At 58.9% G+C, this 25,166-nt stretch overlaps 3 protein-coding genes across 9 annotated transcripts; 1 reads left to right on the forward strand and 2 right to left on the reverse strand.

Annotated features, from left to right (window-relative positions):
- Nucleotides 1–198: 198 nt before the first annotated feature.
- TTC4 (tetratricopeptide repeat domain 4) lies at nucleotides 199–7,033 on the forward strand. The gene is made up of 10 exons (XM_084291376.1): nucleotides 199–302; nucleotides 380–497; nucleotides 612–773; nucleotides 1,286–1,363; nucleotides 2,166–2,290; nucleotides 2,593–2,679; nucleotides 3,289–3,503; nucleotides 4,673–4,754; nucleotides 5,619–5,701; nucleotides 6,349–7,033. Exons 1-10 carry the CDS (start codon nucleotides 231–233, stop codon nucleotides 6,452–6,454), a joined length of 1,128 nt encoding a protein of 375 aa, XP_084147502.1. The 5' UTR covers nucleotides 199–230; the 3' UTR covers nucleotides 6,455–7,033.
- Nucleotides 7,034–7,161: 128 nt separating this feature from the next.
- On the reverse strand, nucleotides 7,162–8,883 carry TMEM205 (transmembrane protein 205). 2 transcript variants are annotated; one of them, XM_084291380.1, is made up of 3 exons: nucleotides 8,196–8,883; nucleotides 7,957–8,120; nucleotides 7,162–7,767 (listed from the first exon to the last, which is right to left on the reverse strand). In XM_084291380.1, exons 1-3 carry the CDS (start codon nucleotides 8,323–8,325, stop codon nucleotides 7,468–7,470), a joined length of 594 nt encoding a protein of 197 aa, XP_084147506.1. In that variant the 5' UTR covers nucleotides 8,326–8,883; the 3' UTR covers nucleotides 7,162–7,467. The 2 variants fall into 2 exon arrangements, with proteins under 2 accessions (XP_084147506.1, XP_084147505.1); XM_084291379.1 differs by having other exon boundaries at nucleotides 7,957–8,883.
- A 582-nt stretch (nucleotides 8,884–9,465) lies between these two features.
- On the reverse strand, nucleotides 9,466–19,241 carry ACOT11 (acyl-CoA thioesterase 11). Of its 6 annotated transcripts, XM_084291371.1 has the most exons (19): nucleotides 16,804–17,055; nucleotides 16,366–16,590; nucleotides 16,163–16,235; nucleotides 14,601–14,781; nucleotides 14,036–14,105; nucleotides 13,492–13,542; nucleotides 12,749–12,809; nucleotides 12,440–12,541; nucleotides 12,196–12,331; nucleotides 11,938–12,094; nucleotides 11,649–11,768; nucleotides 11,405–11,549; nucleotides 10,986–11,041; nucleotides 10,791–10,857; nucleotides 10,635–10,718; nucleotides 10,413–10,546; nucleotides 10,191–10,322; nucleotides 9,991–10,117; nucleotides 9,466–9,916 (listed from the first exon to the last, which is right to left on the reverse strand). In XM_084291371.1, exons 3-19 carry the CDS (start codon nucleotides 16,220–16,222, stop codon nucleotides 9,761–9,763), a joined length of 1,839 nt encoding a protein of 612 aa, XP_084147497.1. In that variant the 5' UTR covers nucleotides 16,223–16,235; nucleotides 16,366–16,590; nucleotides 16,804–17,055; the 3' UTR covers nucleotides 9,466–9,760. The 6 variants fall into 6 exon arrangements, with proteins under 6 accessions (XP_084147497.1, XP_084147501.1, XP_084147496.1 ...); XM_084291375.1 differs by lacking the exons at nucleotides 16,366–16,590; nucleotides 16,804–17,055 and adding an exon at nucleotides 19,112–19,238; XM_084291370.1 differs by lacking the exon at nucleotides 16,366–16,590.
- Between the last annotated feature and the right edge of the window lie 5,925 nt (nucleotides 19,242–25,166).

Consider the following 25,166-nt stretch of genomic DNA (forward strand, 5'->3'; position numbering starts at 1 on the left):
CTAAAAGCAGGGCAAGGCATAGCCGAGACCCTTCCACACCACCGGGACGGGCTTTTTGGGGCTGTACAAAGAAACAGAGCAGGGTTTGAGGGGCTCCCCCGGCTCCCCCTCAGGCGCCGGGCGGGCAAAATGGCGGCGGGGGGGGGGGTGTAGGAGAGGGCGGGCTGAGGCGGCGCCGCGCTGAGGCGCTGGGGCCGAGCCGTGAGGAGCGGGGCGGGCTCGGCAGCACCATGGCGGAGCCTGAGGAGAGCGGCGAGGCTCGGAGGTACCGGGGCGGCTTCAACCCGGACACCTGGGAGCAGGTGAGGCGGTGTGGGGGAGCTGGGGGAGCGCAGCAGCGAGATGGCGGCGCGGGCTGAGGCGAGGCGTGTGCCCGCAGGAGCTGGAGGCCATCCCCATGTTCATGAAGCGCTGCCCGGCCGAGATCGACGCGGCGCGGCAGCCCGACCTGGCCTGCCTGCAGTCCCTGCTGTTCGACGAGGAGCAGGAGCCCGCAGGTTTGGGGCTGGGGGGCCGGCGGGGGTCGCCCCTCAGCGCTGGGGGTGCCCCCGGGGGCGGCGGGGCCGCGCGGTCCCCCCCCTGAGGCAGCTGCCCCCGGTGCCGCCCTGCAGAGCTGGCCAAGATGTACAAAAACGAGGGCAACGAGTACTTCAGGGAGAAGGACTACGGCAGGGCCGTCGTGTCCTACAGCGAGGGGCTGAAGAAGAAGTGTGAGGACGTGGAGCTCAACGCCGTGCTGCACACCAACAGGGGGGCCGCGCACTTCCACCTGGGTGAGGGGTCCGGAGCTGCTTTCCCTCTGTGCTTTCCTTTTTTGAATCTCCTTTTCTTGTGATACAGCATGATAAATAGCTTATTTGTGGTAAAAAGATGTCTGGAACCCTGAAAACCTGGCTCATGCTGGAGCCCAGCTGTGTGTAGGGCCTGCACTGCGCTCAAACATCTCCTGAAGCAACAAATTCTGCCACTCACTGTTTCCTAAAGCTACCCCCTGTCCTACCAACACTACTGCTACAGCAAAGAGGTTGTTCTTGGCCTTTTAATGCTTTTGCATGTTGCAGTTGGTAGATTATCTCTTCAGTCGCATGGCTTATCTTTCACCTGTCTGATTCCTGTCCTTGCAGTTCTTGCTCTAGGTTTGCTCCTTCTTCCCCCTCTTGTCTCCTGGTGAATGTAGAAATGGTGAACTACAGTCCCCACACAAGCTATTTTGTTGCTTAGGGATTTTGCTGCTTGGATTTGAAGTGTAAATCAAAGTTTCTAAGCAGTTTTGCTTCGTTTATAGGTAACTACCGTTCTGCTCTCAATGATGCGATCCAAGCAAAAAAGCTGAAGCCCACCCACCTCAAAGCAATTGTAAGAGGTAAGTGTTAAAGCCTGCGTTACTGCACGGAGTGCAAGGAACATCCCCTCAAAACAGCTTTGAGTAGGTTGTGTTTACTTGTTACCCTCTTGTAGTTACAAACCTCAGAGTGGAATTTTGTTGCCTTTTTTCACTGCATGTTTCTGTGGTTTAACTAACTGTTTATAAACCTTAAATTGCTGTGAGTGTGCATCTTTCCTTCAGGACTGCATTCACTTCAGAAAAGTAAAACTGTTACTGTACTAGATCTCTTCTCTTGTTCTGCTGTTGCTGTTTCTCTCCAGTACATAGCTTTGTGTTTTGTATTAGATTTTTAATCAAAGTGCTATCTTTTTGCTCTTCAGTTTCCCTATTTGTAAAAGAGGCATTCACTGAACCATTTTCTATAGAAGATAGCATAACTTTTGCTGCTTTCCACAATACTTGCTTTTAGTGCAGGGTTGGGTCTTTTCATTATTTCTCATTCTGTATAAATTACTGCTTTATTTTTCCTTTTGAAACATACTGAAATGTTAATTGTAATGATGAAATTTTGCTCGTAACAGACACTGCTCGCATCCTTCACAGACTTGTGACTAGACTAGCGAGTGCTGCTAGAGCTGCTAAAATGTTTTATTTTCTTCTCGGCTTACCACACCTGCTGGAAGTCTGTGATTGAACATGACCCCGCAAAACAATAGCATGTGTTGCTGTACATGCCTTTGGAAGGCGCTAGGCCTAAAGCTGTTTTTATAACCACCATGTTGTATACTAGTCATATACCAACTCCAATGCCAGACACTTAAAGTCTTAATCCTTCCAGGAGCGCTCTGTCACATGGAGCTAAAGAATTTCTCTGAAGCAATAGCATGGTGTGAGGAGGGCTTGCGAATAGACTCAAAAGAGAAAAAGCTTGTGGAAATGAGAGCTAAAGCTGACAAATTAAAGGTACGTATTACGGGAGTCTAGCATCTACTGTGCTTATTTCAGGATTGGTTCTGCCTGCTTTGCATCTAGAAACTCTTTGGCCAGAGAGTACTCTGTGCAAGTGTCTCTGCAGTGTAATTTCTCCCCAAAGCAGAACTGAGAGGTGGTTCTGCACAGCATGTGTTGTTGAGATGTGGAGGGAAAAGAGCTGGAGCCCTTCTGGAGATCCAGGCTGATTTCTCTGCTCAGCAGCAGAGTGATGATGGGCAGTGAGGCAGTGACTTGCTGTGTTTGAACGTGGTGCAATCTTCTCTTACACGCAGCGAGCTGCGGAGCGGGACGCGAGGAAAGCAAAGGTGATAGAGAAGAAAGAACAAGGTCAAAAGGAAACTTTGCTCGCAGCAATAAAGGTGGGTCAGTGAGGGGATTTGTGTATTGTTTCTTCTTTTTTTTTTTTCCTCTTGTTTGTCTCTAAGGATTTGTTTTCCTGTGCAGATTTGAGGGCTAGCACCAAAAATACTGAGAGACAGCCCTGATTCTCCTTATGTGCTTGGTTCTAGCCCCAGCTCCCAGGGCTGTTTCCCTATTTTAGGTAACAACTAATGCACAATACAAACCTGGTGTTAGGAGATGGACCAAGCATCCAAGAGGAGCACTCAGGAGCTGCTGCGTGTCGTTGCACCCTGAAGTTATGCTTGCTAGGTCCCAAAGAACAGAACTTCAGCTGCATCCCTTTCCCCATGTCTTCCCAGGCCTTTTTTTCTCCGCACGCTAGCTCCTCTGGATTCCTACCTCTAATCACTCCTTTTAGGAGCTGTCTGGGTGCCTGGCTGAGGTTCTGGAATCTGTAGGGAAGAGCAGTCACCCAAGTCTCATACTGTAGGAAGGTTTTTGGTGGAATGCTTAAGAGTAGATTCATTAACGAGAGTGACACAATTTGTCCTTTTACTGCTAATTTTTCTGATCTTATCTCCACACATACACTTTATTTTATTTTTAATCTCCTTCCTCCCTGCTAGGAAAGAAATATCAAGCTGGTTTTTGAACCCTCAAATGAAGAAGAGGACATATCTGATGGTCTGGCTGAGATATCTTTAGATGGGTTCCACTCCGACAATGCCACGGGGGCCAAGGTGCACTTGGATGCTGATGGCAACCTGAACTGGCCTGTCCTCTTTCTGTACCCCGAGCACGAGCAGACAGACTTCATCGAGGCTTTCCACGAGAACTCCAGGTAAACGCACTGTCAGCAGCGTTCTGGCATGAAGGAAAAGTTTGAGTGAATGTCTACAGCCAGTAAGTGAAACAGTGTCATGCCAGTGAAGGAGCTCCAGAGCTTGGATCTCGTAGCTGACCCTGCTTTTGAGCAGGAGGTTGCGCTGGATGACCTCCAATTCAGGTTGGAAGGGATCTGTGACTTACAAATGCTGCTTTAAAGTATTTGAGGGCCAAAATCTAGGTATTGCTTATGTTTATAGTTCAGAGAAACACATCATACGTGTCTAGCCAGTGCGATTAAAGGGGCCTACCCTGCAAGCCTAGGCCAGTGGGCAGCGATATTTGTGACCCATCTGCATGCACGGATTTCAGAGGTTCACCAAGGCACTGCTTTGAAGCCCACCAAGTATGTGGATCTCAACGAGAGGATTAAACTAAACAAAATGTAAAATGCTTCCATAAAGTTGCTTCTCGGGATCACTAATGAGCCATTAGGCTTTCCTGAAGTGCTGTAAACCTTACAGACTATAAGCAAGTGACTGGCTGGGACCTCCACTTCCCTGACATAAACTTCAGTTTCTGGTCTGACAAATTTAAACAAACTTGAAATTTGTAACATTTTGTTGTAGGGACATATGCATTCTTCAGATCCACTAACAGCATTACAACTTAAAAATACAGTGCAAACAGATTAGTAAAGCTGTAGTTCTTACACAGTATTCTTTTCATGACCAAAAACAGTGAAAATGGGTTCTTGGAACAAGTTCCAGGAGCTGGTGCTTCCAGTTCTCCCGACGTGCCAAAATAAACAAGTGACTGACACATGAGCATATTCTGAGCGCTGATCTGGTGGAGCACGGTGCTGATGGGACCAAGGGAAATGAGTTGTAGATTAAAAAATCACAGAGTTTATTTTCACACCTTTTTTCAGTGTGAAAAGAAAAACTAAAAATAACTTGCTCCTGCACTGCTCAAGTTTGCAACCAGTAGTATGAGTTAAACCAGGGCCTTGGTCTCATGGCAAAAGCAATGAGTTTCAAAGGAAGAAGCTATTAAACTTGCAGACATCTAAACTTATTTTCAGTCCGTAGACTGATTTGTTAACATATTTTTCCCATTATTCACATGCCAACTGTACAAATTAAACTGAACACTAAGCTAACAAGTACGATTTGTTTTTTTTAGATTTATTGATCATTTAACAGTGATGTTTGCTGAGTTGCCTCCTTGGGATGTAGAAAGAAAATACCTTCCCAGCAATCTTGAGGTAAGAAACTTGACTTTCCTTCTATTTGAGTTTGTTTCTTTCAGAGGTTGAGCATCTCTGTGTGCATGAAGGCAATGGCACCATTATCTGTTTACCATTGGGCTATTAGGCTACTTGTTTGTTTGTTTGTTTTTTTAACTTTGTTGTGGTGAAATTGTTCAATACAAATAATAAAATACTTATAATAATAATAATAATTTCAGATCTAATTGATGGCAGTTAAACACCCACCCAGTTAAACCCATCAAGTCAGTGTGGTTTTGTTGTGGCTACAGCAGGTTTGGAGCGCTTTTCAGGAGCTGTACCTAGAGAGCTGTTGCTCTTTGTCTCATTTTCTCCTTGACACGTGCCAGGCGGCAGGGCAGCTGGTAGTGCGGTGGGCAGGCAGGTCCAAAAGGCCAACATCTGTGTACTTTGCCAGATCAGAAACTGGGATTGTGGCTGCGTGCGTGTACGGACAGCATAAGGCACGGCCAGATTTGAATCTCTTCTATTTAAACAAACAGAATGGATTTCTTTAAAACCCACTCCGTTTAATTCGTGCCGTTGCTACATTGCACCTGTTAAAAGGTGAAATCCCAGGAGATTGGGGTTGCTGTGCTGTAAGGCAGAGGAGCAGCCCCTGTGTTTTGTGTTCCTGCTGCTGCTGCCACGAGAGGCTAAGCTGGTTGGTACCTGGAAGACTTTGAATTGACACAAAGCGGCGTGCATGGCTGAAAACAGCGTGTGACACAGTCAGGTCAAGGTGCAGAGGTTTGATAAACCTCTCGTAGGTTTCTGCTGTGCTGCTACTGGGCTTGCAGCAGCGTAGTAGTTTGCCTTCTTGTATCCGAAGCCTGCAATAACCCTCCCAAATTTCTTCAGCTCTACTTTGAAGATGAAGAAAGAGCAGAAATGTACGAGCTGAACCCAGACCAGACGTTGCTACAAGCGCTGCAGCACCAAAGGTGAGGCTGTACCTGGAGCACAAAGGCACCGAGTACCAGCTTTCAGCCTGAAGGGCAGTTTTTTCCTCTGGTTTAACAGCCCTAACTCATCTCAAAGCAGGGAAGATGTAAGGCACCAGGGCCACGTGGCTTTGTGGCTGGTTTCAGTGACTTGTTTTTTGTTTTCTTCCCCCCCCCAAAAATGCACAGCTCTCTCCAGGGCTGGATAGAGATGGGAAGGGGGAGTTGGGCTACGCACAGCAGCAGCGTGTAAAGAGAGCGTGGTGACGGTGAACAATGCTCTCACTGTTCGTAACGCTGTGCGGGCAGGTCCCCACCCAGCATGCAGCACAGTTTCACTCTCTGGAATTGCCTTTCAAGTGGTGTTTAGAGAAAAGAATTGGCTGTTTGTGGGAAAAAAAAATGCTGTGAAGCTTGTGCTGTTAGCTTGCACCGTCTTGTAGCTAGCTGGGGAAGGCCCGCAGCACGGCAGTGGTTGCTGGGAGGAGCGTTGTGTTATCAAACACTCCTCGGATGTGTGGTTGGCTCTGCCAACCAGCCAAAAAGCTCATCAGCCTTTATTGAGCTGGGCAGCAGTCGCCTGCTTTGCTTTGCAGGACCCTTTGCCAGATGCAGGGAAACCCAAGCACTCCTTTTAATCTTTGCAGGTATTTTGTGAAGGCCGGGACGCCGACAGTTCTGGCGTTTGTGAAGCGTTCTCCTTTCTCCAAGAAGTACTTCACTGGCAAGAAGGTGCATCGGCTGCGGCGCTGAGAGGGAAACAAGGAACCTGGTGCAAGAAACAGTTGGTTCTGTTCTGTCTCAGCCACAGAACGCAAACTTCTGCTTGCACAAAAACACCTCGCACGCTTCAGGGGAGAAATAATCTTGGCACGTGGGGAAACTTCCAGCAAAGAAGCATAGGAGGAGAACGAAGGGCTTACAAGAGGGGATTATTTGTTGAAATAGAAATCCAGCTGGCTTGCAGAAGGTCTCCTCTCTGACAGGCTGCGTGGGGTTCTGAAACAAACCTGAAACGCTGCCAGACATTGGCTGCAGCTGAAGCCACAGCAGCTGGGAACGAACTTACCTGTGAAAAATCACGGATTGCCTGGCGAGGCGGGCTGCAGGTGCCAGGGTTTTACAGCAGTGGTCTGGGGCGAGAACCTGCCTGCTGTCACGAGCCGAGCGCGGGCAGGCTCCTGCACGGGCCGCTCTGAGGATTCAGCAGCAGCTGCTCGGCCCTGCTGCCAGCCCCAGGAAATCAGAGCTCTTTGTCTGCAGCGGTGCCTCGTACTGACTTTTGCTACCTATACGAAAGGGAAATAAAGGTGTCTATTTTAAGCAGCCTGACTCCTGCCTAATCAATGTGATCGTTTTTTCCTACCCAGGTGAAATACTAAAAGCGAACGACAAATGGTCATTCTAGACCCGAACCCAACAGCCTTATCCATCACTGGTAGTGGCAACGTAGCCCTCTGTGCTGCTGTAGGAGCTTCCACTTTAATCAAAATTAATTCTGAATCCCAAATTTCTCTGTCCCAAAGCCACAGGTTTGGAATTATCACGTTCAGAAGGCACCAACAAGCTCTCCAGCCATAGCAGCTTCTGCTTCGATCACGGAGGACGTTTCCCTTTCCAGCTCTGCCTTCGGACAGCTGGAAATCAATCAAGCAGGTGGGCGTTCTGTTTGGTTATTTCCAAATCGCTGCGCTGTGCGCAAACAGAGCTCCGGCACCTCTGGGGATGGCGAAACCCCGAACCCCAGGGTCACTTTGCAGCGGTGCTCACAGGGTGGAGAGGTGGCTGGCCAGGCGGTAGAGGCTGGCGCCGTTGCAGGCGATGCAGCAGAGGTCGCAGAGGGCGGAGGCGGCGCGGTAGAGGCCGAGCTGCCGGGCCAGCTGCCCGTAGCCGGGGTCAGAGGCGCGCAGCTCCCTGCGGGCCTCGCCGCCGAGCAGCCCCACCTCCTGCCCCAGCCCGCGGGCGCGCTCGATGCGGTGCATCTCCGCCGCGATGTCGCAGCTGGCCTGCCCCAACCACTGCGCGTTCAGCGCGGAGACGGCCACGCAGACGAAGAAGATGATGATCTGCAAGAGGGGAGCAAGGCCCGCGGTGAATTAAACCCACCCCGAAGGCTCGCTGAAAGCTGGATGCTAAGTTGTTTTTTTTTTAAATGAGCCACGTGTGGAGCTCGTTGCTGATGGCAGAGCGGAATGAAGCTGGGGTTAGGGCCGCGGGCTGCAGCCAGCTGGCCTGTTAGAGCAGGGGGCTGCTACCTGCGTGGTTTCCTCCTCGCTGAGCAGCTCGCTGGGGTGGTGCATGGCAAACAGGGTCAGGTTGAGGAAGGCGCAGGTGGAGCCGATGTGGAAGTAGTAAGGGCTGAGCTCTCTCTGCACCAGGCCAGAGGTGTGGCGGGGGAGGCGGCTGCGCAGCACCAGCCCTGCCGAGGGGGGGGACAGCAAATGGGTCCCGGGCACGCAGCCACGGCCAGGGGCGTGCGGGGACCGCAGCCTACCTGCCACCAGGGTCACCCAGATCTGCATCCCCCAGGAGGTGGAGAGCAGGAGCAGGTGCAGCAGTTTCACCGCGTTGGAGGGCTCCGTCGTGGTCAGCGTCGGGCCCTGCTTGGGGCCGGGTGTCTCCATGTCAGCCGGGTCACCCCGCTGGGGCTGCAGACCGGGTTTCCGAGCCCCTTATATCCCCGGTGCGGGCGCTGCGTCAGCACCCGGGCGCTGCCTGCTTTGGGTGGACTTACAGCAAAGTCCGGCCAAAGCCCGCTCTGACCCCTGGCAGCACGCAGGGGTCAACAGGAGGGGGAAAGAAAAAGCCTGGGCAGGTATCAAATACCCAGGAAGATACCAACTACCTGCCCACGCTGCGGGTATTAAAGAGACACCTTTTTTGGGGAGAAGTCTGTGGTGCCCTGCTGGGGGAATCTTGCTCAGGTACCCCAAATCCCCACGCTGGCACCAGATGAGGAAGGTGGCAGTGAAGGGGAGCATTTGGGGACGAGCTGGGAACGCCTTTATCTCCTGTGATAACACCTTTATCTCCTGTGATAACAGGGCCGGGGAGGTGGCAGCCCGGCGGGGGGCCCTGCAGGGGGTGGCCGTGGGCTGAGATACGGCAGCGATGGGGCTGCGAGCACCTGGCCGGAGCCCCTGGGTTTATCTGGGGGCAAAGCACCCTCCTGGGGACCGGGTACAGAGGTGACAGGGGGAAAAAAACAGGCAGGAGCCCCCCCTGCCCCATCCCCTGTGAGCAGCAGCCTGGAGCAGCCCCGTGTCCGTGGCCCCGCCACCCCCAAGCAGACGCACAGGTCATTATATATTTTTTTCCCTTTTAATGCACTTTTATTGCTGCCCTTCCACGTGCCCCTGCGGCCCCAGTTGGCAGCAGAACAGCAGGGCAGCCTGATGGGATCGGGATTTCAGCTCAGCGCAGGCAACCCGTCAGCATCTTGGGTGGAAAACCCAAGTTTTTGGGTGTGGGAGAGGCACGGCTCCAGCATGGAGGCGCGGTGGCAGCCCAGCCTCTGCTTCCAGCTTGCCCAGAGCTGAGAAAAACCCCAAACCCTGCAAGAACATCCCATTTTCTGCCCAATGTGTCCATTGCCTTCTGATCTGAGAGGGGAGCAGGGCCCCAGAGCCGTGTCCCAGCCTGGGATGTGCAGGGGGGCAGCGGCACCTCCGTGTCTGTGCCCGCCCCGCTGCTGTGAGAACATTTCCCCATAAAGAAAGAGTTTAAAAAAAACAATAATAAATCAGTGTGGGGAAGAGTTCGGATCCTACAAAGATTCAAGTAGCATTAATCGAACTAGAAAATCAAGTCCTGTACAGCAGCTTACAAAATTAGAAAGAAACATAAAGAAAATAAAAGGCCAGGTGTGTGACGTGTCGGCGTGAGGGCGACGCGTTCCCGTGTCCGTCCTCGTCCCTCTGGCCTCACTTGGGCCAAATTCCAGGGGGAGGCAGGGCCCGAGCGCCCCGTCCCACCGCCCAGGTGCCCCTTCCTCCTTGCCAGCCCCTTGTCTGTCCGTCCATCCGTCTGTCCGTCCATCCGCCAAGCCCCTCGGGCGGCCTAGAGGTCCCTGAGGCGCGCGATCAGGTCGTCCTTGTTCTTCAGCAGGAACCTCTCGCAGGCCTCGAAGGTGGCGCAGAAGCCGGAGGAGAGCCCGGCCACGTTGGTGGTGACGTAGGCCAGGTACCCCGGCGTCGCCTGGTTGTAGTAGGCCACCTGCGGGGTGCGGGAGACGGGGATTTAGGGTCGGGCACGCAGTGTGTGAACGGGGCAGGGCTGCGGCAGCTCACCTTGCTCGTCTCCTCCCCCTCGGGCCACACGCAGAAGCCGGAGCAGAGCGTCTCGCCCCGCGTGAAGCTGGGGCAGGCCGGGTGGGTGGGCAGTGTCACCGAGCGAAACGCCACCACGTAGGGGTCCCTGGGGAGGAGGGCAGGAGGTGAGAAAGGCCACGGGGATGGGGACACGGGGACACGGGGATGCTGCCGCTCACCCTTTGTCACAGGGTTTCCGCCGGGACGCCAGGATGACGAAGTCCTGGGGCTTGTTCTCGTGGCTGAGCGTCTGGCTCAGCACGTGGTAGATGGCGTCGTCCTCGTCCACCTGCTGCACCAGCTCGGCGCTCCTGCGGGGCAGAGGGGCACCGGTCACAGGACGTTCAGCCTCAGGGATATGTTTTTTGGGAAGGGCTCCTTTCCCATCCCGCAGCACTCACGCGTAGTGCCGGTCCCACTCGTGGCGGCGCCGCAGGTCGGAGAGCAGGGAGAAGGCCTGGCCGGCGGTGATGCGGACGGACATCTCGATGCGGAAGGACAGGAACTTGTCCTCCTCCAGCGTGTATATCCGCACCTGGGGGGTGCAGGGCAGGGCTGGGGCGCACCCACGGCACGTCCCCGTTTTGGGGGGCGGCTCGGGGGGCCGGGGCGGGGGCCGGTACCTTCTCCTTTTCCCTGGCAAGCGCCCAGTTTGCTTTGGCTACCAGCGTCTTCAGCGCGGAGACGTTGTTGTAGCTCAGGTAAACCTGCGGCAGGGCAGCGAGTCAGGGGCTGGAGGTGCCGCAGGCAGGAGGCGGCGCTGCCCGCGGGCTCCCTACCTTGTTGCTTTGGTCCCAGGGCACGGAGAGAGGCACCTCGTTCTGCTTGCAGGACACGACGTATTTCCTGCAGGAGGGGGGAACCGTTCCCCTTACGGCCCGGCACAAACCATGCCCCTGCTCCCCGGCGCTGGGGGTGGCGGCCCCCGGCTCCCCGCTCTCCTCCCTCCGTCCCCAGGTGTTTTTTCCACTCACCGGTCCAGCCGAATCTTTTTCCTGGCGCTGGCTTCTCTGTACCTCCTCTCTCCGTCCTGACCCACGGGAAAAGCACGGCAGGGTAAGAGGAAAGGGGGCGGAAAAACAGCTTTGGGGGAAAACGTTCAGCAGCAAGGGGGTGAAGGGCGAAGCCCCGTCCTGCTGGAGGCTAACCGAGAACCATTTTGGGGTGTTGGAGATGGACACGGAGCCCACCAGCAGCAGGAATTTGGGAAATCCCGGCACTCCCTGCCCCGAGCTGGGATGTGCTGGGTTGGTGGAAGCAGGGCAGCGAGAAATCCTGGCTTTAGGGCCCCGAACCCAGGTGCAGAACCACGCAGGAGGCTGCAGCCGCGTCACTCCCTCACGCGCTGCGGTGGGGACAAATTTGGGGACAAAATGTGGGTTTTGCTCCTTACCCCCGGCTGGGGCACGACCATGGGCAGGGTGCGGGGCCGGCCCTCCTCGTCCAGCACCACGAAGGTCATGAAGGCGCTGTTGATGTGCCTCCTGCTGACGGACATCTCCTGGTCGTACGCCTCGGCGCAGACCCCCACCTCCATGCTGGGCAGGGGGCAGAGAAGGGGTGAGGCACAGGGGGCCGTGGGAAGGGGTCTGGGGGGGTCCTTTTGAGGGCACCCCGCTGTTTTTGAGGGCACCCACCTGTTTTTGAAGGCGTTGTTGACGATGGCTTTGAGCACCAGGCGGTCCCCGACCTGCGACGGCCCGCGGAAGTGGAACATCTCGATGGCGCGCAGCGTGGGGTGGGCATGGCACAGCCGGCTGCGGGGTGGGGGTTATCCCATGGGACCCACACCCCCAGACCCCATACGCCCCTTCCCAGCACGGCCAGAGCCGGGGGACCCGTCTGTGCCATGAGCTCGCCCTTCCCCACACCCCGTGTGCCCACCTGGGTCCCCAGCACCCATCTGCAGCCCCCCCCCCAAGGCACCTGGCGGCGATGGTGGCCACGTTCTCCATCCAGGCCATGATCTGCCCGCCGAAGGTGTTGCCCTGGTGGTTGGCGTGCGGGGGCAGCACCAGCTCCACGCTCTCCACCCGCGTCTTCTCGGCCGGCACCACCACGCTGCCGTCCCGCGTCTCCAGCTCTGCTCATGGGGGACACCGGGGGGGGCTCAGCACCACTTCTGCCCCCGCTCCTGGCACCCCAATTCCCTCTGCTCCGCCCCGGGGGGGGGACACGCGGTACCGGTGTCGCGGGGGCTGCGGGTGAGGAGGTCCTTGAGGGTGTCCTTGTGGACCAGCCGCATGCGGCGGCGCTCGGCGGCGATGCTGTGCTCGATCTTCTCCTCCTCCGTCTGCGGGGCCAGCGGCTTCAGCTTCACCTGGGCACGGGTGACGAATGGGGTGGGTGCCCTGTGTGGGGCAGCGCCCCTGCTGCAGGGGTGGGTTCCCCGCTGGCCAGGCGCGGGGGCTCGCTGAGCAGCGCTTACCTTGGTGCCGGGGGGGCCCTGGGCCACGAAGGTGGCGTAAGCCTTGCAGATGCTGCAGTGCTTCCCGCTGCACAGGTCCTCGTAGCTCACCTGGATGCCCACCTGGCGGGGGGGCACGGCACAAGGGGCCCTGAGCCGTGGGGTGAGCACCCGGGGGGCGAGCACACGGACACGGCACCGCCGACACGGGGCAGGGGGGTTGCAAAAGCACCCACGGGGGGTTCCTGACCCCAAATATCCCCCCATGTGCACATGCGAGGGTGCGCAGGGCAGGCACGGGGGGAGAGGAGGGGTTTGTGCCATACGAACCTCCATGCTGGAGTTGAAGGCTCGGTTCACTTTGGCCTTGATGTTAACGACCTGCCCCACGCTGGAAAACACAGAGAGAAGGGAAGGAACAGGAGGTGAGTGGAGGCTCACAGCCCACGGCTGCACTGCACCGAGCGTCTCCCCGCCGAGGTGTGTGAGTGCCCGCGGGCACGGGGACACCCCGCTGAGCCCAGGGACCTCACCCCCAAACAGCCCCGTGCAAACGGGTCCCGAGGGGCTGCAGAGGTGCCCGGGGGGACCGTGCACCCCCTGCCTCGCGGGCACGCACGCTCCTGCCAGAGCAAACGGCTCCTCTGTCCTCCTCCTGCCCTTGGTGTCCACAATTTTGGGGTCACGCCTGCTGGCAGCAAGCTGCTGGAGCCCTCCCAGCCCTCGGTAGGCTTCAGGGTAAACACAGAAGCAGCTGCAGCCTCATGCACGCCAGGTTGGGACCAAGCAAAGGGCAAACGCAGCTCGCTGGCAACAGCGAGAGGAAAAAGCCTTTGGTTAGTGTGTGGCCAGATGGGGAGTGCTCCTCGTCCTCTGAAAGAGAGCGGCGCTGGGAAACGAAGAGGAAAAATGAGCCCTTACTGCCTCCAGGGGTCTGCACCACCAAGGGCCGCGTGCCCGGGCGTTAGCGGGGTTATGCCAGCAGCCGCGGGGCCGTGTCAGTGGGGTTAATGCTCCCAACTCACGGCAGCGCCGCGTTACGCCGGCCGCTCTAGGGCTGCGAACGTCCGTACCCGACACCGCTCCTCGCGCGCTGCTGCCCGGGGGGGTTTGCGTACCTCTGGCTGGTGCGGAGAGAAAGAGCGAGATATGGGGCGGTTAGGGACGGGGCAGGGACACGGGGCAGGGCTGGGGGTGCGCAGCACCCGGCGTGCGGCTGGTTAGTGTTTGAGCAACAGGCCCAGGAGCGGAGGAGGAGAAAAAACAGAGGCGACCTGCAGCTGCCCAGGGCACCCTCGGGTTCACGGAGCCCCACACGGCACGGGGCGGCTCGTCCTCACCCGTGAGGTGACAAAAACGGGGGGTTAGAGCTTCCTGGGGGTGATGGCGAAACCCGGGGTGAGTTTTCCAGGTTTGGCCGGGTTTCTGGATGCTCCACCACACCGCTTGCTCGCATCCAGAGGTGCCAAGAACCCGGCACCGTGCGTCTCAGCGCGGCCGTGGGGTGCTGAGCACAGCCGGGTGGGAAGCTCTGGGCACGGCCAGGCTCTGCCCTGCCCAGCCCGGCTTCAGGAGCACGCCCCGGCCACGGGAGCGGGCAGAAAGCAGCGCATTTACCTAATCGTGTGCTCAAAATAGATATCGTCCATCGAGGCGGTGACGCACGGGCAGCCGGCGTGCCTCTCGGCTGGAAAGGAAAAACAAACGGCGTCAGCAGCCCGCAGCGGCGTGCCTGGGGTGGGGGGGGGGGGAGAACCCAGCTGAGGGCAGCTTTTGGGGATTTGTGAACGTTTTCTGAACGTTTTGATGTGTCCCCACCGAGCTGCGTGCGCTGCAGAGCTGAGCCTCCTCCCCCTGCGTCCTGCTCCCGGCCGCTCTCATTACTCAGCTCGCTGGCACCGAGCCCGGCCCGGCTGGCGTCAGCACCGCCGTGGGCAGCGGGGCAGGGACGGGCACTCTGCCGCCCGCACGCAGCCCCACAACACCCAGCACCAGGACCCTGCCCTCCAACCCCGCTCACCCCGCAGGAGGACGCAGCCTCTCGTCCCTTCTGCTCCCCATCACCCCGTGCCGCCCCAAGCACCCCGCAGCAGCCCGTTTGCCTCCCCACTTGGGGTCCCAAGCTCAAACCGAGCTCTCCAAACCCCCACCTGTGGGTTTTAAGGTGCCCAGGGTGCCTTACCCGAGAGGCAGGCGGCCGTGTCGATCCATTTGAGCAGCTGCCCGGCGCTGAGCTCGCCGCGGTGGTTGGTGTGGCAGGGCAGCACCAGCTGGCTCATCTGCACCTCCGTGGGGCTGCGGCCCCCCATGGCCCCCGGCGCCTCCTCGCGCTCCCCTGGCTCCCGGCTGCACGAGGTGGAGCCCTGCGGAGGGGCGAGATGCTGGCACGGGGCTGCGGGGCGTTAGCCCGGCCTCGTTAGGATCCGGGCGTTATGGGGTGGGTGATGAACGCTGGGAGTGCGGCCCTCAAACCCTGCTGTTTGCTTTTCACGTCCCAAATTTCGGCTGCAAAATCTGCTGCAATAACCCCCCCCCCCCTCCCCGGGACCCCCCTGTGCAGAGGAGTGGGATGCTTCGGGCACCGGGGACACCCAGCTGCTGATCGCCGGGGAGAAATGGATAAAAATGTTCTGAATGCAACAGGGAGCAGGGCAACCAGGAGGAATTTTACAGACCTCAGCAAAAAGGAAAAAAAATAAAAGAGCTCTTTGGCTGCTCCAGGCCATCCATCAGCACTGGTGCAGCGCAGGAGCTGACCCGGTCGCTTCCCCTCCCCAAAAATATCCCCCCGCCAAGCCCACCGGCTGGGATCTCACCCCCCAGATCAGCCCCGTGCCAGAGCTGGGTTATCGGGGGAAGGCGCCTTTGTTCGGGGTGCTGTAGGGCCACGTCTGCTCCCCGGGCTGGCCCCACACAGGGCTCGGCGCAGGGCGGTTTTGGAGAGCCTGGGGTGGCCGCGGGGCTGTCGGGGGGGTTGCATTACACCGAGTGGGCTGCGTTACACAAGGGATGAACTCAGATAGCCCCGTGAGCAACCGAGGAGACACGAGAGAGCCGTCTGGGCGTCATCACAGCGCTTCCTTCCTCCTCATGCTCCAGCCGCGTGCCCCATTTACAGCCCCCGCTGCCAGATCCCAGCGGCGGCGGCTCCTTTTCTCCCCTCGGCTCTCCCCCGCCGCCTTTGCAAGCGGCTCGGAGCGAAGCCTTCCCTCCCATCCCGTCTCTCAGAATAGCATTTTTTTTTTTTATTTTTTTTTTTTTTTCCGCAGCCGCTCTAGCAGGAGCCCTCTGTTTCCATAGCTACTGCTCCAAGACATCCCAGGAACGGCACAAAAAACCTCGGCTCGGCGGGGACGGCAGCGAAGGCGGCGAGCTGAACCCTACGGGGAAGGGCGCCCCGTCCCACGGGGACGTCGGCAGCCCCAAAACTCCCCAAAAACGAGCCCCCCCCGGGGCTGGTTTGCGGCGTGCCGGGGCGCCCACCCGGGCAGCACGCAAGGACAGGGCTATTTCTGGAGCCGGCAGGCGCTGGGGCGCCAGCCAGCAAAGAGCTCCAAAGATTTCTGCAGCGGAGTTAGCAGCAAGCCTGGCCAGAGTTTTAGGCAGAAGCCAGCACGCCGTGTTATCCCCCCCGGCCCCGCACTGATGCTCACGGGGTCGGGTGTTACGGGGTAGGGAGCGGTGGCCACGGGGCACGGGGAGCGTGCGGGGTGCTCGGGGTGACGGGCACGGCACGCGGGGTACCTGGAGGCCATCGCAACAGAAGCTCAGGATGTCTTCAGGGACTATGCTCCCCTTGACCATTTTTAAAAGACACCTGGAAAGGAGAAGAGCGGGCTCGGGTTAAGAGAGGATCGGCGAGACGGGGGCTGGGGGCGCTGCCATAAAGGGGCCCCGGGGGCACCCCTGGCACCACCAGCGGTGGGGATATGGGACACACACGGCACCCTAGGCACGGCTCAGCCTCTTCACATCGCCTAAATTCCCTTTTAGCCCACGCCCGGGGGCTCAGCCCTGCTGGTGGCTCCCCGTGGGGATGCAGCAGGGCTCGGCCAGCTGCGGGGCCGTTTGATCTCGGGGCTGGGCGCTTGGTTTGGAAGGAGCCGGCTAAATCCACAAGTGGGAGCAGAGGAGCAGAGCGGCGTGGGCAGGACGGAGGCTGCTGCCAGCAGCTGGTAAACAGACAAAAGGTGACAGAGAGGCTCAGCACAGGGCTCGGCACGGGGTTTGGCCACACCGGCTCGCCCAGGCACCAGGGATGCTCTCCGGGTGGTCCTGGCCGAACCCGTGGCCACCCAGGCAGGATGTGGGAAGCCGGAGCCCAGCCCCGAGCACAAAATACGAAATCCAGCAGGAGCAGAGAGGGCTCGGCCACCCTCACCCACCTGGTTCAGCCGTGTAGGGTCCGTCCCCGGCCAGCACCGCAGCAACGAGACCCGGGTGCGTGTTGGGTGCTCACAGCGGGGTGTCCCCCATGTCCCCTGCACCCCACACTGACGTCCCTCTTTCCCCAGGCTGCCAGACTTAAATCCCACAAGGGCAGAGCCTGGGCTCGCACCTGCCATTCCCCAAGGGTCAGGCCCGGCGCTCGCAGCATTGCTGGAAAGACTCCCGGCTATCTTTGGGGCGCTGGACAGAGCCCAGGGGTGGTGCCGGGCCGATCCCACAGCTGGTGACACCCCGCTAATACTTTCCACATCTCGCTGCCGCGGTCACAAGACGGCCGAGGTGTCCTTGGCAGCGGGACGGGCTCACGCTGACAGCAGGGCAGCAAATGGGATGCTCCCGTCCCCGGCCACACCGCTGCTCCCGGCACAGAGCCCGGGGGCACGCCGAGCCCTGCTGCCTGCCGAGGGCTCCGGGGGTGGCCCCGAGCCACCCCACAGCCACGGTGGCCAACGCCAGGAACACGCGGCTCGCCGTGCCTTGGAAACCCAAAGCTGCTCCTGGCCCCGGTGGCACCCTTCGTGTCACCTTGCTCGCTCCAGCGTTAGCAGGAAGGGGAGAGAAAAATAAAAGAGCCGCCTGCTTTGCATCCCCCGGCTGTCCTCGGATGGGGAAGGCTGTGGGGTGATGTGGAGCTCACCACGGCATCGCCCTGGCCTCTGTCACCCCTTGAGCGACCCGCTTCTACCTCAAAATAAAGTTTGCCGTGGAAAGAAAAAGCCTCCGAGCAAAATATTTCCCCTGCCCCCTGCCACGCTCAATTCCTGCGTCGCCGAAGAGGGGGGAGAGGCACAGAGAGATGCGAACGGCCCCACTAATTTGGGGTTTGGGGCTGGGGAGAGGGGGGAGCCAAGCGCTGTGTGTCCGCGAAGCCAGTCGGACTTGAATAGCAGGGAAAAATAGCAGGGAGCATTCGATAGTAGGGAAAATGGGGATGTTTGGTCATTTTCCCTTTGCACAGAGGTCCCCAAGTCTCTGAGTCCCCAGCAGCACGGGTGAGCCACCCCCAAACAGTTGGGGGGTCCCCGGTGCTGGCCCTTTGGGGTCTGGGCAGGGCAGGGTGCACACGACGGACCCGTCTGTCCTCCACCTGGCTCAGAAACATCTCCCCCAGCTCCTGGCCGAGATGTCCCTCGTCCACTCTCCCACCTCTCCTCCATCCCCGCGGTGCCCCCTTACCCCTTTTTGGGAATGCTTAGAGAAAAAAGAGGGGGGAAGGAAGGTGGCGACACGAGTCCTCGGGGTGGGGGGTGGATTATCGGTGTGTAATTGAACAATATCCATGGTAACGAGCAAATCTGCACGCGGTAAAAAAAATATTAACCTGACCTACTTAGGGAAATCCTGCCACCTCGACCGGGCAGCGAGGGCCAGGTGAGGGCTGGACAGCGAGGGCTGGAGAGGTGAGATCCCAGCACCCTGCGGGAGCTTTTTTGGGACCTCACGTCACGCCTTCCCCAGGGGTTTCGTGGAGCAAAGCAAGGCGGCGGGCCAGGAAAATGCAACCTGAGGGCCACGCGCGGTGGGGGCCGCGAGGACGGGTCTGTTTGCTGCGGGTTGTACATCAGCAGCTCGTGGGAAGCCTTCGCTGCTGCCAGAGCAGCTGGGGCCCCTCCATCCTCCTCCTCCTTCTGCTCCGCTCCCGGCTGTGTCCGCAGCCCCCAGCCCTGTCCCTGCCCGTCCCCAGCCGTGGGGGCAATGGGGCCGCAGCTGCCCCGGCAGGGAGCCAAAGTCCCCCGGGTGCTTTGCGGGGGGACAAAGGTTCCCCAGCGCCACTGTCGCCAGCCCCAGGAGGGAGCAGAGCTGCGCCTGAACCCTTGTGGGTGCCGCCAACACGGCTGGGGACAAATGGCACGGGTGTGGGGACACCCGACAGCACCACCTGGCACGGGGCTCCCTGCTCCCCACGGCCAGGACCACCATGGTTTTGGGACCACCATGGTTTTGGGACCACCACGGTTGGGACCACCACGCTCAAGAGCCCACAGTGTCATGCAGCCACCCCATCCGTCCCCTCACGCTACCCAAACCATCCCCATAGCGGCCCCAAGCCCCGTGCATCCCCTGGGCAAGCAGGGCAAGGAGAGATTTCCCCCCCAGGCCCTCTCCCCGCAGCGCTGGCACCGCAGGCACTGCTCCAACACCCGCCGTGGAAACTCCTCGGGGCGGCACAGGGCGCCTCGTCCCGCTCGTGTGCCACCGTCCCTCGTGTCCCCGTCACCCCCCGCGGGTCCCCTCTGCCCTCACCTCAGCCAGAAGAAACTGAGCATTTGCAGCGCGGTGGAGCAGCGCGAGGAGGAAGAGGAAGACGAGGAGGAGGAGAAAGAAGAGGAGGAGGAGAGCGAGGAGGAGGAGGAGGAGGAGGAGGAGGAGGAGGAGGAGGAGGAGGAGGAGGAGGAGAGGCGTCCGGACACCTGCGTGCGGTGCCGGGCTCGGCCAGCACCCGGGGTGCGGGTGTCGAGGCCAATTCTCTGCTGCCCTTGGGACGCAGCCAGCGCACACCCCCTGCTTCCTTTTAAATAAGGGCTCAACTTTTCTTAAGGTAGCGCTTTGCAAAGATTCCCTACCCGGGGAGGTCTCAGGGATTGCCGTGGCACCCGTCTCCCCGTGCCCTCCGTCCCGGCGGCACCTGGACGGGCTCCTGCCCGCTGCCTTTCCCCCGAAGCTTCTCCAATTTCCTCGGCCACTCCCTGGCCCCGCTGCATTTGAGGCAGATCTGGCCGGGATCATAAAAAAAAAAAAAAAAAAAAAAAGTTTCCAGAAAGAAGGAAAGAAAATGCAAATTGCCGTGTCGCTGCGGGAGCCGCGCAGCCTGTTAGCTTTTCGGGAGGTGTTGTTGTGTTTGCATTTTATTTACATGCCTCGATAAGCGAACCTTTGGCCATCAGCGCACAAGGGTGCAATCAAAGCCCCTCACGGGCACACCCAGCACTGGAAAGCCAGCGGTGAAATAATTAAACAAACTCAACGGGAAGCAAGGCCTCGCTTTGTTTGGTCAATAAAATCATCAGGTTTTGGAGGGGCCGCCCCGGGGACAGCACGGGTGGGCCCAGCGGGTACCGAGCATCCAGACCTGATGCTGCGGGATGCGGTGGGGCCAAATTGAGGCTGGAGGTGGGAAATGCTGGAGGGTGCTGCAGACACTTCAGGTGCTTGACCTGTGCTCCTGACAAAAGTTTCGAGGCCGGGCTCGGGGTTTTTCCAGTGCAATTAGAGCAGTGCCATAATTAGGGCCTGTGGCCATCGCACCGACCGGGTGCGTCCCCGCCGTGGCTCCCACCTCGGAGCCCGCACGGGTACGAGCTTCTCGCTCCCTGTCCACCACCCCCTGCCCGTCTGCCACAGCTCACGGAGCGGGTAATTAGCTAAATGAATTAATTGACATCCATATGTGTAATTAGCACACGGTTGCGAGGAGCTATTCTCCTTGGGACGGCTGAAATTCCTCAGGGACTGGGGTTAAAAGACTGCGCAGCCCTGCAGAGCAACGAGGGACGGTCCCCATGAAGCCAGCAGAGGGGCAGGAGGGGCTGGGGAGGCTGCGGGTGAAACCAGGGATCCTCAGCCCAGCCCCGTGTTGGGCAGCGATTATTAATTACACCCTTAATTACTGCAGAGCAATAAAAAAAAAGCTGACCTATTCGCTTCAGTGCTGCTCGGAGCACTTTGAGCGAGGGCTGCGGCCGCTCACGTCCTCCCCACGAGGCCGGCCACGAGGCCTGCCCTGAGGGAGGCCGGTGCAGTCCTATTTGGGCCCATTGGGACCAACCCTGCCCCCGGAGCAATTTTGGGGCCCCCGGAGCAATTTTGGGGCTCCCAGAGCAATTTTGGGGCCGGGGGGAGCGCGGCTGGGCGCACTGACAGGCTGCGGCACGCACCCACGCTATCAGCGGCGAGATCTTGGGCAGCGTGGCGCCTCGTGGCGCACTTTGCCTTAATGGTTAATTAACGCAGTGGCTTTGCCTTAATGGTTAATTAAGGCGGTGGGGCTGTTCCCACGCCTCGCACGGCCCCGGGGGGCAGCGGGGGGAGGCTCCGTTAGCTCTGCCCCCAGCCCCGGGGCTCCTGGGTGCCAGTGGGGAGGAGGGAGGGTGGCATGAGGGGTGCCCCTGTGGAACGGTCTCGTTATAGGAAGGGGGGATAGGGCAGTGGGTGAAGGGGTCTGAGCCCCGGGTCACCCCGCTGTGGTGGGGGTGATGGTCTGGTGGGATATGGTGGCTGCAGCAGGGCTGGGGTGGGACGGGTGGGGTGGTGGGATGGAACCCTAGAATCCCAGAACCATTAGGGTTGGAAATCCTAGATCATTGGGTCCAACCATCCCCTGCCACCAATGTCACCACCAAACCACATCCCCAAGCACCGCGTCCAACTCTCCTTGAACACCCCCGGGGACGGTGGCACCACCACCTCCCTGGGCAACCCGTCCTGATGTCTTTGTGAGGAGAAACGTCTCCGAATTTCCACCCTGAGCCTCCCCTGGCGCAACATGAGGCCGTTGCCTGCAGGATGGGGCGTGGGGACGGGTTGTGGTGGCGGTGGGATGTGGTGGTGGGATGTGGGGACGGGTTGTGGGGATGGTGTGAGGTGGGGATGGGACGTGCTATGGGATACAGTGATGTGGTGTGTTGTGTTGTGGTGTGGACACACTGACGGGGCCCTCACAGCCCTCACAGAGCCCTCACGGCTCCCTCAGGGCTCCCTCACGCAGCGCCCGCCCCGCCCGGGGCCGCCAGGGGCCGCCATTGCCCCGAGCTCCCGCTCCCCCCCCCCCCCCCCCGCCATCTTGTTCCGGGGAGGGGGGGTTGTGAGGCACCCGAGGGCCCCGGCGGGGGCGGGGCGGGGCGGGCGCGCGGCCAATCAGCGCGCGGCGGTTTCAAGAGGCCCCTTCCGCGTCCCGGTAGGCCACGCCCCCTCCGTGCTTAGCCACGCCCCCTCCGCCCCCCTCCCCGTCACGATCCGCCCCCGGGGGAGCGAGGGTGGCACGGAACGGATCGGGACGGGACGGGACGGGACGGGGCGGGATGGGAAAGCCCGGAACGGATTAACACGGAACGGACTAGCCTGGAATGGAATGGACAGGCCTGGAATGGGCCCGGCCCGGCCCCAAACCGGCCCGATTTGGCCCCAAACCGGCCCGATTCGGCTCAAAACCAGCTTGGCACGGCTCGGCACGGCCCGGCTACCCGTAGCAGGGATGTTTCCCCCGCCAACGGCCCCAACCGTGCGGCCGCTGGGGTAAACAGGAAGCCCGCACCGCAAAGGCTGCACCGCGGCTCCCTTGGGAACGGAAAATAAGAGCCCGTGAGGCGAAAAAAATAAGCCCTGAGCCCAAAAAAATAACCTCTGAACCTCAAAAATAATCCCTGAACCCCCACAAAAATAACCTCTGAACCCAAAAAATAACCCCTGAACACCAAAAAATAACCCATGAGCCCCAAAATGTAACCCCTGAGCACAAAAAACAAACCCTGAACCCCCCCCCCCAAAATAACCCCTGAACCTACCCCAAAAAAATATAACATGACCCCATCCGGAAAAAAAATGTGAACCCAAAAAAACAACACATGGACCTCACAAAATAACCCCTGAATCAAAAAAAAATAACCTCTGAACCCAAAAAAGAACCCATGGACCCCAAAAAATAACCCACGAATCCTAAAAAATAACCTCTGGTCCCAAAAAAGAACCCGTGGACCCCAGAAAATAACCCATGAATTCAAAAAAATAACATCTGAACCCCCAAAAATAACCCATAACCCCCTCCCAAGAAATGACCCTAAAAAAATAACCCATGAACCCCCTCCAAGAAACAAGACCCCCTTCAAAATAACCCATGGACTCCCCCAAAATACCCCACGGAATGAAAAAAATAACCCATGAAGTCCCCCAAAACAATGAACCCCCCCAAAATAAGCCATGGAATGATAAAAATAATCCATGAAGCCCGCAAAAGACAATGAACCCCCAAAAAATAACCCATGGAGCCACAAAATACCCCATGGAATGAAAAAAAATGACCCATGAGCCCCCCAAAAATCAATGAACTCCCCCAAAATAACCCATGAACCCTATAAAAATAACCCATGGACTCCTAAAATACCCCATGGAATGAAGAAAATGACCCATGAGCCCCCCAAAATAACCCATGAATCCCCCAAAAACCCCAAAGCCCCCAGAATCAGAGGTGAACTCCGGCCATCGAGGGGCCGGTTGGGAGGGGAGGTGGGTGCTGGCACCCCAATTTTTGGGTGCTGGCACTCGTGTGACCGCCACCCACGCGGCGAGGAGCTGTTGGAGGACGCGGGTGCCCTCCTGTCCCGGGGGGCCTCGCCGGTGCCCCGAGCAGCTCGGCGACCCCACAAACAACGGGGACAGAGGGCTGGGCCCCGGCGGGGCCGGAGGCAATAAAACGCTGGGAATGATGCAGCAAAACAGGCCGGGGCCGCGTGGCGAGATAAATCATCCATGGAGGCACCGCGGAGGAGGAGGAGGAGGAGGATTTCTGCACCGGTGCTGTGCTGGGGGCTCCGAGGCCCTGGCCAAGGCAGGAGCTCGTTCCCCATCTCCTGCCGTCCCCCTCGCTGTCCCCTTGGCGCGCGGCACGGCGCGGAGCTGCCAGGAGTGATAAAATGGCTGCCCCCCAAATGGATGGGGTTTATCGGGGAATAACCCCGGGAGGTGAAGCGGCCGTTGAGCCGGGGAGGAGAGAGGATAACGCGCACGGGGAGCCCAGCACCAGCCCCGGGGGGCAGCGGGGATGTGCCCCATACCCCTCTATGCTCCCCGTGCCCCCGGTTTTGGGGTGGCACAACCCCAAATGGTGCAAATGGGGCCGAGCCGAGCCCATGAGAAGGGGAGAAGGGGCCGGTGGAGAAACCAGGCGAGGTCGGCGTGCTGGTAGGTGCGAGGGCTTGCAGAAACCCAATTGCTTCTTCAGTTAACCAGCTTGGGGAGAATGAAGCTGAAGTGTGAAAAATGAAAGTGAAAAGATAGGAACCAACCCACGGCTATTTATTCTAAAAATACTGACCTAAATACTTAAGCGCACATATAAAAGTAGTTGTCTTTTCTGATTTCCTTTATGGACTCTCCTGTTTCGGCTATTATTTCGCTCAGAAACCAGAGGGTCGGGCTTCTTGGGGGCACCCTTTGCGCTCTCAAGGAGTTTAATGCGTGCTCAAAGCCCCTCCAGGAGCCCAGCTTTGAGGTTTGGCCATGCCGATGCTGCTGGAGGGTTGAGGTGCTCCGAGCAGCTCCCGTGCCACGGCTCCTCGTTTCGGCGAAGGCAGAGGCTGCGAGCACCACGGCGCGGCCAAAAACGAGTGGGAGGAAGCAGCAGGAGGCTGGAGAGGTGCCCGACACACGCAGCACCCCGCTCACAACCCCAACAGCCCTCTGAGGAGCTGCAGGGGCGAGTTTCGGTGCCAAAAACCCCGCTCCCCACGCGGCGGAGTTGTCACCTCGGGACACAGCCCCTGGCTCGCTGCACCCAAAAACCAGCGGCTGTTCGCCGAAAAACGAAGGTGCTGACATAAAAATACACCCAGCAACGCTGAAGGGACGCTCCCGGCCCCAAAATGAGCGCCGCGGGCAGCTCCTATCAGGCGGGGACACATGGAAGGGGCGGCCGATAAGGGACTCAGCTGGTGGGAGAGGTGGGAGCGATACGGCCCGGAGCGGCGGCCGCGGGGAGCGAGGAGCAGGGCTGGGGAAATGAAAGGTGCCGGGAATAGCTAAAAATCCACACTTCTGGGGCTCTGGCTCTGGGCTGGAGTTACTCGCCCGAGCGCTGGTTTGAGCAGGGAGGGGATGTTTAATTGCAAAACGTCCCTCGGGGGGAGATGCAGGCCTTCCACGTGTGTTCGTCTCGTCTGCTAAGCCCCAGCAGTGCCAGCTCCAGGAGCACCAGGGGAAGCCCAGCACAGCCCCGGGGACAGCAGCTCCCGTGTGCCGTGTCCCACCCCACTGCTCTGCCCTCTGTAGGGCCGCTGTGTGGGGCGAGCAGAGCGCAGGTATCGCGGGTCCAGGACCAAAGGCGCCGGGCAGGAGCTGCTGGGGGAGCGCTGCTGCGCTTTCCATTCACAGCCCATCTATTTTGCAATAACTTCACCGTGACGTTCCCACGTAGACAAGCCTAAGCTAGCATAGATAATGAAATGGGTTAAAGGAGACGGGAGGAGGGAGAGGAGAGGAGCCAGCAGCTCGTAGTAAATCAGGGAGAGAGCAGGGTTGCTTTACATTCAAGGACTCAGTGGCAGGACGAGTTTGGTTTATGCCGAGAGGCTCCGGGTTGCCAGGACGA

This window comes from Netta rufina (genome assembly GCF_964035555.1).
Source record: "Netta rufina genome assembly, chromosome: 8".
Classification (NCBI taxonomy): Eukaryota; Metazoa; Chordata; class Aves; order Anseriformes; family Anatidae; genus Netta; species Netta rufina.